Raw genomic sequence first — 12,441 nt, 5'->3', positions numbered from 1 at the left:
ATTCCTGAACCTTAGAACGTCCAACTCGTTTCATTTTAATAACTTTCAAATTCCTTGTTATAAAGAAGAGACAGGGAGTCAGTTTATGACCAGCTGGTTGTTATGCTGGAGGTCAAACTGGCTGGTTCATCCTTTGATCAAAGAAGTTTGATTTATAATTGCAGATCCATCGAACATCTTAGATGGATGAATGAATTGATGGATTGTTTCAAGGGTATCTCAAGAAGACCGTAGCTGAAGAGCAACTTAGAAGTTTAGATCTTTTCTTTTTGCTTCTCTAATGTCTGACGTCAGACTTGATCAAAGTCAACACATGATTTTTATGTATATAATAAGAAAATTACTTCAGGTTTAAAAACCAGTCCCTTGTTCTACGCTTCACTTGATCTGGAGGGTCTGGACTCTTGGCTGTTGAGAAACAATTAGTTCATGGAGGCGTGGACTGTGTTGAGGTTTTAAATTTTCCCCCAGTCCGTGACAGGTGTAATGCGCCAGTTTGACGCTATGAAGCTTACCTGAAGTTGCCTGCGTTGTAAACAACCATCCTCCACTACGAAGAGAGAAGTGCCGAGCCGAACGACGCGGCTGTTAAAGTTAACTTAATATTTGTAAGCATGGCCAACACAGACTAAACAGCTTCGTTCACTTCCTGCTAAAACTACAGGCAGACTGCAATTCTAAAACAACATAAATCGACGTCATCGTTAACAACTTTGCCTTCTGTCCACTGATTGGTAGGAAATCTACCGGAGACTATCCAAGAGGATAAAACCCAGAAAGATTCATCAACGGAATCCAATACATTTTTTAATCAAACATTTAAACATATTTTTTTAGGGAGTGATGAATAAAAAACTCAGCAGGATTTTGAGTTACATGCTTGGGGAAAAACCAGTCATGTATCCTCCTTTCACTTTACAGTGATTCACTGCTTTGTGCTTGTCTGTCACATTCAACCCCAACTTTTTTTAATTGGCAGGAAGGGCTTTGCAAGGCACTGTATTCTTCATCTGATGAAGACCTAAATGCCTTTTGGTGTCCATGTGTTGCCCTGGCGAACACATGGACACAGGATCCCAGGACCCTGTGAGCAGCAGCAGCTTTAGACATCGACTCACTCGGACGTTTAGTTCAGGTTTCTCTCTGAGCTTGTATTCAGGGAGCGGCTGAAAACAAACCAGAACCTTAACAGCTTGTCCTTGTCTGGGCCCTTCACTCTCTCCTCCAGAGTTTGTTTGGCCAATACTAATATCTTGGTGTGGGTGTGTGTGTGTGTGTAGGACTCTGCCGGCGAGTCTCTGTACATGCTGTTCAAGGCCATAAAACACCAGGTAGATAAAGGGCCGGTGGACGCCGTAACTCGCAAGGCCAAGTACACTCTGAATGATAACCGTCTGCTGCGGGAGGACGTGGAGTACAAGACCCTGGTGAGAACGAGCTCTGTCATCCTGGGGAACATTCCCATGACCTTCAGCAGATTGAAGGATTCTTCCCCACTCCTTCTCCTCCCCTCCCCCATTGCTTCTTGGCCTCCAGACGCTGAACGTGTTGGTGCAGGGTGGAGGAGTGAGCGAGACCCAACCGCTGCCTTCCAAAGTTCTGGACTGTGATACCATCACCCAGGTGAAGGAAAAGCTCCTGGATCAGGTGTACAAGAGCACCTCCTTCTCCCATCGGCCACACGCCGACTCCCTGGACCTAGGTGAGTATCCACACACACACACCCACGCACACCCCTACACACACAGCTGGCCCCTTCTCCCTGAACACATCTGCTGCTTCCCTCCAACAGTATCTGGGGAAGGATAAGTATAAGTTCAACTTCAATGTTCACACAATTTCAAACTGTTGAGCTGTGGCGCCCCCTACATCAAAAGAAACATAACTGCGTTACATGATCAGTGCCTGTCCAGTCTATCTTTTCCTGCGCCCCCTATTTCTCCTGCTGCTCCTGTTCTCTCAAGGAGTTTTTATTGATTCCAGTTTGCTATGAAAAGTGAGCAAATAAAATTTACTGTCCGGATCTCAAAGGCAAGTGCCGTTCGGAAACAATTTAGTTGCACATCTGGAAGTGGCACAAGTCTGAAAAAATCTGACCTGGGCTGTTCAGAACCACGTCTGAACAGCCCAGGAGAAAGTCGGATATGGTTCACGTTTACCTGCTGACCTGAATTGTTCCCTGTACCGCCGCCCCAATTTCGCCCCCTGCAGCTGAGTAGCAGCAGGACACCAGCAGGACGCAGCACAAGGCAGCAGTGAGATCTCAGTGTTCGTCCTCTGACCTCAATCACACTGAGAACTGGCTGAGGAGTTTTATTAATATGATACATTTCATGATAAAAAGCCTAATGAAAGAGTCTTCTGATATCTGCATCAGTAACTCTGGGTGCTGCCATGTTTTTTTTTTCTCTTCTGGTGTCTTTAATTCACCTTTAACTGATTCAGTGTCAGTCTGAGTGAAAAAACTGGCAGCAATACGCAAAAAGGCGTCCCGTCACTCCAAACACACTCAGCGGTTCACTGGTGAACTTGGTTCATCTTTGCGTATTTGATGGCACCTTTATTCATGAATAGAAATTAAACAATGTTTCTGCTGATATTGCATTTGAGGGAGAGTTGAGTATAACGACACCCTGCTGCTCCTGTTCAGAGTGGAGGTCTGGTGTTGCGGGCCACCTCATCCTGTCGGACGAGGACCTGACGTCTGTGGTGCAGGGCAGCTGGAAGCGCCTCAACACCCTGCAGCACTACAAGGTGACGCCCCCCTCGGCCAGAGCCGCCCTGTTGGGCTGCCCGAACGGAGGCCCTAACCGCCGCTGTGTGTCGTTCCAGGTCCCCGATGGTGCAACTGTGGCACTGGTGCCGCGACACACCAAAAACATTCACCATGACAACCATGATTACATCGCCGGAGAGAGTGAGTTCCCTTGCAGAAATCATTTGGGTGATGGAGCAGCAGCTGCTGCAGCGGCGCGCTGCTCATCGCTGGCATCCCGTTGTGCGAACAGAGACTCCCATGCTGGAGGATGCAGACGAGGGCGGCGTGAAGCTGTGGCACCTGGTGAAGGCCAGCGAGGAGCCAGAGCTTCCTAAACACCGCCGAGGGAGCTTAAGGGAGCGGGAGCGGGCCAAGGCCATCCCTGAGATCTACCTCACCCGCCTGCTCTCCATGAAGGTACACACACACACACACACACACACACACTCTTTGGGGCAGTGGTGGTATTTCGTCCTGCAGTCTGTGGGATCACTGCTTCAATTCCTGCTCCATCCGCCTCTGTCGTTGTGTCCTTGGGCAGAACACCTCACCTTCCTTGCCTGCTGGTGGTGGAAGTGAAATGGCAACCTCACTTCTGGTAGCTGTGGCTACAATCTAGTAGTTTACCACCATCACTGTGTGAATGTGAATGACTGATTTCATTGTAGAGCATCCACTGAGGGTTGACAATCGCTGTATAAGTCAGATTTCATTTCATTTCATTTCTTTGCATTGACTTGCTTTCATTTGTCATTTATTTCTACAGCCTAACCGTAATCCTTACCGTAAACCTAACCATTACCAGTACATGCCTAAGCCTAACTTAAACTCTGTACTCTAGTCTCAATCGAAACCACTAACCCAAAAACAGCACTGCTTCTTATGGAGCCTCGGCTTTGGGCCCCATAAGAATCAGTCGCTCTCCACAATGTAGCATTTGTTAGAAAGTACAAGGCCACACATAAAGATGGAAGCTACTTTATTATGCTACACAGTTGAACAGGTGCAAACCTTTAAGTCTCCCTAGCAGCCAGCTTTCAGGTTCCTCCCTCTCCAACACGCCTGAACCAAGCAGCTCACCAGCATCTTTTCGGCGTGCAGAAGCCGCTGGCATTCATTTGATTCAGGCGAGTAGAAGTGGGGATACATCTGAATGTTGCAGGGTGGTAGATCTGCAACATGCTCCAGCATGTACAGACATGAAGTCAGATGGGACAGTAACTGTAGAACAAAGAAAACTGTGTTCTGCATCAGCAGCAGAACCAACTCTGATCCTGGTTCTGGTAGCGTTGGTTATGCCTGTACCTTCGTAATCCGATATGGTGACTTGATCCTTAGAATGGCTGCTGCTTGTTTTCTGTTGACTCTCTCTTATTAGCCTGTTAGTCGGCAAGTAACACCAGGTAACACGGCCACCAACATGTTGATGTCAGGCGATGTAAACTGTCAGCATAATCTTCCAGAACACCACGTGATCCTGTGATCCATTGTTGTCCTTAAATACGATGATCTGGTTTGATTTTGAATCCGTTTGTCCCTCCTTTGTGTCTGTCAGGGGACGTTACAGAAGTTTGTGGACGATCTGTTCACAGTGATCCTCAGCACCAGCCGTCCTGTCCCGCTAGCCGTCAAATATTTCTTTGACCTGCTGGACGACCAGGCGGGACAGCACAGCATCACCGACCCGGAGACCATCCACATATGGAAGACTAACAGGTAGGCGGGGGGGGGGAAAGGACCAGGCGGGGGTCTAAAAACCCGAGCCAACAGGTTCTGCTGACCGGAACATTCTGTGGTGCTGAAGTTGTTGCAGAGAAAAGAAAGCTCATCTTAAAAGTGAAGTCAGAGATGGAACCTGGTTGTGTTATCGGCTGTTGATTTAGATTGGAGCTGAACTCAGCTGACCCCAGAGTTTAACCTGCTAGCTTAGGAAATGGGCTCAAGCCTCCCAGTGACAAAGGAGACGCACAACACCGACTACTTACCGATCCGAACCACGATAACGGCTAACATATGACAATAAAAACAGTTTGACATTTTATCTCCATGATCATCTGGTGTTTGTTTTGAAGCCCTTTTTAACTACAGGTCTGAACTTTAGCAGAGCCACATGTTAGCACCATTAGCTGTACAATCAGTTGCAACATCAGCTGATGGTGCAAAGATGGATTCTTCATAAAATCAATAAAATTATGGCCAATATGACCAAACGGGTCTCTTCACTCACAGGCTTCTTCAGATTCACTGTAGTACAGACAGTATTTCTGCTACAGGAAATCTTTCCTGCCAACAGCCATCGCAATATATAATAACTCTTTGAAGTATTTGAATTAATATTAGTTACAACAACATTTAATTTCCCTTTGTGATCAATAAAGTATTTTTGAATTTGAACCAGCTGCACCTGGACCATCAATATAAGTTAAATCACTACTCAACACATTTTGACACTTTACCCTAATATTCACTATGCTGGTGTTTTGTAAGTAACGTTCATCGTTTGGTATAATGTTGGAATAATTCCCTTTTTGGAAATGAGAGTTTACTTCCCCTGTACAGACGAAGGTCAAGAAGAAAGAGGTCAGCCCCAGGCTCTCAGCTGCACCTGCAGTAAACCGATCTGTGTGCCGTTCTGTTTGTCTCCAGCCTCCCTCTGCGTTTCTGGATCAACATCATTAAGAACCCTCAGTTCATCTTTGATGTCCAGGTGTCGGACCACGTGGACGCCGTCCTCTCGGTCATCGCTCAGACCTTCATGGACTCCTGCACCATCGCTGACCACAAACTGGGGCGGGTGAGGCGTCGCTCCTCTTTCACTCTTCCACTTCAGATGCTTCCTGGATGTGGACGTGATTGTTTCTCTCTCGCTCTGGCTCTCTTGTGGAACAGGATTCTCCCATCAACAAGCTGCTTTATGCCAGAGACATTCCCCGCTACAAACAGATGGTGGAAAGGTTTGCTCCGCTTTAGCTCGCATCTCCTTGGTTAAAAGCTGCTTCAGATAGATCAGGATGGAAAGGAATACTTCTTATGAATGAAATTCTAAACTACTCCAGTCAAACTCGGATTTCGTACGTAGTTTGAGTCGATGTCATGACATTTGCAGGTACTACGCTGACATCAGGCAGACTATATCAGCCAGCGACCAGGAGATGAACTCGGCGCTGGCCGAGCTGTCCAGGGTGAGTGGAGCCTCACTTCCTCTCCCGCAGGACGGCAAGCGGCTCGGCGCCGACTCACCTGAAGGCTTTGTGTTTCAGAATTACTCCGGAGAGCTGAACTACCTGGTGGCACTGCACGAGCTCTACAAATACATCAACAAGTACTACGACCAGGTGCATCCCACACCGCTGAGAATGAGTTTCTGCTCAGCAAAACGCTTCATTTAAGATTAGAACATTTTTATTTTTAAAATACAGAAACGTGGGCTTAATGAAAAGTATGTTTAATACTTAGCTCAGATTTTTTAAAAATTTTTTTCAAAAGCTACTTTCACTTGACAAAACAAATCTCATCAGAACCAGAGATTGTAATTCCTCCCATCTGACTCCGTTTCTGCTTCTGTCACGTCTACATGTTTCAAATCGTCAAAGAAAAGAATATCAGACAAGAATAACAAGGAGTGAACAGAAACACTCGTGACTTTTTGTTATTGAACATCCGCAGTGGAATAGAACCGAACTCCTTTCCAGACGGACATCTTGTTGCCCGACCACAGCCTGCTCAGATAAATGCTCCATTTCACCTCCAATATCAGAACATGTTTCTCTAGGCAGAAAAAGCTTGAACCCAAAGTATGTCCAGATGTCCAGATTATTCATGAAATACTTTAAAATCAAATATTATTAAAAAAATTGAGTTATTTAGGTGATTTCATTCCCACAGTTGAAACTCAGAGAGTTATGTGTCTTACGGATTTATTTCTGTCGATTACAACTTGCAGATAATGAAAACCTAAAATTATTATATAGTCTCAAAGTTATAATATAGCATAAAGTCAATTTAAAAACAGTTTCTGCAACGACTCATCAATGTGCTCCTTTAGCAAGAGTTACTGAAACGATGCGTTTAGGCGTAGTGGTTCTTTTAGGCTAACCGCTACTGCACTGTTGCCTTGCATGTCACTGTTAGTGGACAGAGACCAGAGGCAGGCAGAGTAGCCAAAAATTGAGCTCAAGAAAGAGTAGCACTACTTCAACATATCTTTACTCGAGTAAAAGTAAAATGTAGCCGTCCAAGAAATTATTCAAGTATTTGGCATTTGGTAAAAAAGTCTATGCAAGTAACTGATCAAATGATCAATCATTTAGTATTTAAAAATGACATCATCAGATGGACCAAAATATAAAACTTAAGTGGAAATTTAGGTATTTTAAGGATGAAAATGATAATTCATATAAATAACACACACAAAAAAATCAAACCAAAAATATATTTTTTTTTCCAAATCAATTTCCTTCAATAGAGAAACTTATGAAACTTTAACAAAAACTACAGCTGTGTGTCTGTGTCTGGTGAATTTTGGATTAAAACATGTTTGTTCTTCGTCCAGCGGGTTGAGAATCCAGAGATTTTAAGTTATTCCACTGAGCTGACCAGCCTAGTCTGAGGTCGCCCTGCTTCCGAATGAAGTGTCGCTAACCGTTTGCCCTCTTGTCATAATCTCGGCAGATCATCACAGCTCTGGAGGAGGACACGACAGCCCAGAAGATGCAGCTGGGCTACCGGCTGCAGCAGATAGCTGCTGCTGTGGAAAACAAAGTCACCGACTTGTGACAGAAGAGACGTGATGGTGTTGGTGCTCTCTGCAGCATCTTCACTCCGGCTACTCCAGGAGTCCTGAGTAGAGACGGGACAACAACAACAAAAAAAAACGGACAACAGAAGACACCTGGACAGATGGAAGCAGGAGCGGTCTGCTGTCACTCCACTGAGGTTTTTACGTTTTTCATTCTGCTGAGGTCAAGCCATGAAGAGGAGAACCTGAGCGGATCTGAAGATTGATCATGTGGGATCTGTTGTTACTTTCTCCAGTGTCAGTTTAAGGACACAGCTCTTATTCTTTGTGTGCTTGTTGCTGCTGTATGGTCGAGTGTGTGTGTGGGCATGTTTTCCTGTTTGTAAGCTGTCTCATTTCGAGTTTAATGGTATTTAGTGCTGGAAGCAACACATTGGATCTTAATATAAAGGCTACTTTACTTTGAGAACTGACCTTAAGTTGTATTTTATATCTAGAAGTGAAAACAAAGCCTCGGTCTGACATCCCACATAATCAAACATCAGTAGAATAAGTTGCTACCGCTCTACCTCAGCCCTCTGAGCTGCATCAGTGATGTTTGCTTTGTGCTTTTCAGCTGCTTCCATCTACTAAGTGCAGCAGCTCTGCCCTGTTGTGCCCTCAGAACCAGCTTCAAACACACACACATTCTAGACATTTCTGGTTTCTTTTTTTTAAGTTTTGTAGAATCATTAAAAAAATGTTTTTGTTTGTTTGTACACCTCTAGGTGTTCTTTTTTACGGTTTAACTTTAGTTTTAAATTGTGACTCACTTTGTTTGACTGGATCGTTTCTATCGGAGGCAGGACTACTCTATAGATCCTGTCTGTGCATTTCCTGTATTGAGCGGCACTTTTTCATACGCTGACGTTTTATATTTTCAACAAATACTCAGATCAGTAGGGGTTAGATTTGTTGTTCTTAGTTAATGGCAGCTGCTGTACAGAATACTCATTAAAATATTTATTCAACAAGATGCCAACTTCACTGCTGATCTGATCACAGCTGGATCGGAAAGAAGCCGATGTTTAATGGCCGACACCTTCCGCCAGAATCCAAAATAAAGTGAATGGACAGCATTGTTTTTTTGGAGGTTTTTCCCAGATGGCTCATTCATCTCTGTACTTTGCAAAACTTTGTACTACGACTGATTTCATCAGACAAGCAGCCTGCAGGTCTCTAGTGACATTCCCAGACAAACTTCTGTTTATCACTGTTCAGACGGAGTGAAGCTCACCGGTACCGACCCGATGGAGGACTAACTATTAGACACATTCGGCGATGTAGAGCAGGCTCTGCAAGGAGCAGTTTTAATGTTTCACATTTTGTGTTGCTGTTGTTGTACATATTGATCCGAAATGTAACCATAGCGATTTAACCTGTTGATTGAAACAAAAAGTCCACAGATATAATAAAATATTCCTAAAATAATGATCAGATTTCTTTTTTGAAAGTATCATTCACTTCCAGTGCAGTTTCACCGCAACCAATGAGTTGCTGCAGGTGAACTTCCGACAGGAAATATGTCTCCACAAACAGGAAGTCAATTCTCTCTCTGGAAGGCCGTCAACTCAAAGCGGAGGCTCTACACATCCAACTAGACAAGGAGTTCCCAGATCTGGAGGCGCCTTGGAAATAAAAATAGTATAGATATAATTCTGGATTTCCAGTCTTTATTATCTAAAAGTCTATTTTGCCATTTTCCATTCACTGACTGATACATTTAGTGTCAAAAGTGGCTCTAAATGGATTGGGACTGCATAAAAAGAGAAAGATCTTGAGGAGACTAGATAAGAAGTCTAAATGCTTTCAAGTAAATATAACTAGTAAATGTTATTAGTTATCACCCCACGTCTTGTTAAAAACCCTAAAACGAATTGTGAACAGATTCAAACGTACTAGAATAGATTTCGTACCACTAGATGTCACTGTGGCGTTTCTTCCATAACCCCAGATGTGGTCACTGGAATCTGGCAGGAGGACAAAGTGGAATATGGCAACGTGATGTAAAAGGGTTCTTCATAAATCATGAAAACACACTTTAAAATAAACAGTAAATCAGGCTTTGTTATGTTTTTGACTCATCCTTTAAACTTTGCATACAGTCCAACTAATATTAGTCATATATTTGCTGTTATTATAAAAAAAAATTATAACAATGTATCAAGTAACTGGGTTAAACCCAGTGTAAAAGTTGACCAGACTGTAACAGGGTTGAACCCGCTGACTGGCTTAACAGTCCAACCTTCAACCCTGTAACAGAAACAGGTTGAACGTTACGGGGTTGAAGATTTTCACTAAAAGTTGCCATAAGTCCACATCAGCTAGGGTATGGAGCAACATATGTTATGATGAAAACAGGAAATTAATATATGTTTCAAAGACAATTCTTTACTTTTTCCCAAACAACAATAAATATAATTTACATGCGTAACAGTGTTGAAAAGTTGAGCTTGACGATGACGATCTTTGAATAAAAAATAATTAAATATAGGTAAGAAATTTCCCTAACACTTAAATCTCTTTTACAGTGTGAGCGAGAAAAGACTTAAGTGATGTCACTTCCAGGGTGCCGAGGAAATTGGACTGAACCATTATTTATAAAAAGGGGGATTGGTATGCTGTTATGGGGTTGAACAAAACTGGAGGGACATTATTAAAAAGTGCAATTTTATAAATAATTAATGTATTTTTCTCATATTTCTTTTATTTAGGTTAAAGTATACTAAAAAATTTTTTATAATAGTAGAAATAACTTGCAGTTACTGGCTATTTTTATTTGTTTTATATTTAGTGAAAAATTAACATTGGTCAGTGGGGACATGCTCATTTGGCTGACCTCTACGCTTCAACAACCCATAAAATTTTTCAAAACGTAATTTTTTAAATATATTTTTAAATATATATCTTTTTATATTTTTTTACATATATATTTGCATGTTATATATATAATATATAACATGTGCATTACCAAGAGACATGGATATTTCCATTTCTTGATTTTTCTCAAGAAAAATCAAGTCAAGATTTAAGTCAGTGAGCCTTCAGCTGCCTCTGGACACATTCACAAACACAAAACATTTCTTGATTTTTCTCAAAAATGTGGTTTGCATTATATGAAAATCTTTGTTGTGTGCTGTTCCGTTTGCACAGAGTGGAAATGGAACGTTTGACCATAAAAAGAAACTAACAGAGGTGATGACATCACTCTAATACATCATAGGCCTCTTTGACAAACAGACCTGTCATAACTGTTCCCACATTCTGAGAGAGATTCCTTTTGAGAGAGTTTGTTGAATTTCCACTGAATCGACATACACCTTGAACACAGCCAAGAATTAAACATGCAGCAACAGGAGATTAGGACTGATTTTGAAGCTTTTGAAGCAAAACTTTCATGGGAAGACATGGTCGAACTTAACATCCAAGTTGACTATGAAGCCGTTATTTTCCCCGCGGATAGTGGCGCAGGAACATCTTTTGCCAGACTAGAGATTTCCCCATCAGGGGAAGCACAACGGGTAACATCTGCCAGACTAGAGATTTCCCCGTCAGGGGAAGCACAACAGGTAACATCTGACGGATTAAAGATCTCTCCGTCAGAGGAAGCACAACAGGTAACATCTGCCAGACTAGAGATTTCCCCATCAGGGGAAGCACAACAGGTAACATCTGCCGGACTAGAGATTTCCCCATCAGGGGAAGCACAACAGGTAACATCTGCCAGACTAGAGATTTCCCCGTCAGGGGAAGCACAACAGGTAACATCTGACGGATTAAAGATCTCTCCGTCAGAGGAAGCACAACAGGTAACATCTGCCAGACTAGAGATTTCCCCATCAGGGGAAGCACAACAGGTAACATCTGCCGGACTAGAGATTTCCCCATCAGGGGAAGCACAACAGGTAACATCTGACGGATTAAAGATCTCTCCGTCAGAGGAAGCACAACAGGTAACATCTACTGAGAGAGAATTAGAGAGTTGTCTCTCAGTAGAAGACCAGCAGGATTCAAATTCCTTTGCTGACCCATTGTTGGTCAACTCAGTGCAAATCCACCAAGCATGCAACCCATTTCCAGTTTTTCTTCCTATTCCTCCTTCAACCAGTCTGGCGCCAGGCTCAGACCACCCAAACCAGGATTTCCAGTATGGTTACTCAAACAGGGAGTTGACAGAGGCCTTTTCTAGATATGAAGCCCCCCACTGTCAACATCCCAAGCAGAGTAGAAACCCCCATAATATCTCTGCGTTTAACCACTACTCTATGTACGTTGAACAGGCTAACAAGCATATCAGCAGTCTCACGAAGCAGGTGTACGACCTTAAGAAGCACCTCCAACTTAAAACTTTTGATCTTGATGAGGAGAGAGAACAAAGAATCAGAGTTCAAGTAGAATGTACAGCCCACCTGAAAAAGATCATGGAACTAGAGGAAACTTTAGAGAATGAACGCCAAATGAAAGCCAAATGTGAACAGAAAGAGGAGGAGCAAGAAAGATCAGTTGCAGAGGACATGCCCAAAGCAGCAGTTTATGAGGACCTTCTTAATGAGCTCAATATCCTAAAGACGCAAGCTGAAAAACATGACTTGAACAAAGCAACGCTGGAAGAAGCTTTGGTAGAAGAACGTCAGTTAAGACTGAAATGTGAAGACAACCTCAAGACTTACCTTGGACTTGACACCAAATGCAAGGAACAGGAGAAAAAAATCCAATCTATGCAAAGTTACATTGTAAATCTGACTGTAGAGCTTAACCTTGCTTTAAAAAATGACGATTATGAAGTCCCCTCTCAAAAAGACTTCTCTAATCGATCAGAGGTTTCCACGAAATCACTGATCTCCACAAAATCACACATCTCCACCCCATTAGAGGTCTCTGTGCCATCAGAGGCCTCTACACAATT

General features: G+C 43.0%; 1 protein-coding gene across 4 annotated transcripts in view; it reads left to right on the top strand.

The window, feature by feature from the left end:
- Nucleotides 1-8,966, top strand: part of LOC102226319 (plexin-B1-like) — a 73,354-nt gene extending 64,388 nt beyond the window's left edge. For all 4 annotated transcript variants that reach the window (XM_023324739.1, XM_023324740.1, XM_014470491.2 and 1 more), the window contains 11 exons: nt 1,281-1,427; nt 1,537-1,702; nt 2,651-2,754; nt 2,833-2,917; nt 3,009-3,175; nt 4,314-4,474; nt 5,405-5,552; nt 5,648-5,712; nt 5,865-5,940; nt 6,019-6,093; nt 7,430-8,966. In XM_023324739.1, the coding sequence (XP_023180507.1) occupies nt 1,281-1,427; nt 1,537-1,702; nt 2,651-2,754; nt 2,833-2,917; nt 3,009-3,175; nt 4,314-4,474; nt 5,405-5,552; nt 5,648-5,712; nt 5,865-5,940; nt 6,019-6,093; nt 7,430-7,534 (1,299 nt within the window). In that variant the 3' untranslated portion in view covers nt 7,535-8,966. The remainder of the gene's footprint in view (nt 1-1,280; nt 1,428-1,536; nt 1,703-2,650; nt 2,755-2,832; nt 2,918-3,008; nt 3,176-4,313; nt 4,475-5,404; nt 5,553-5,647; nt 5,713-5,864; nt 5,941-6,018; nt 6,094-7,429) is intronic.
- The last annotated feature ends 3,475 nt before the right edge of the window (nt 8,967-12,441 follow it).

This window comes from Xiphophorus maculatus, chromosome 20, assembly GCF_002775205.1.
Source record: "Xiphophorus maculatus strain JP 163 A chromosome 20, X_maculatus-5.0-male, whole genome shotgun sequence".
NCBI classification, from domain to species: Eukaryota; Metazoa; Chordata; class Actinopteri; order Cyprinodontiformes; family Poeciliidae; genus Xiphophorus; species Xiphophorus maculatus.
Note: the sequence above shows the minus strand (reverse complement) of the source record. Positions and strands in the feature narration are given on the sequence as shown.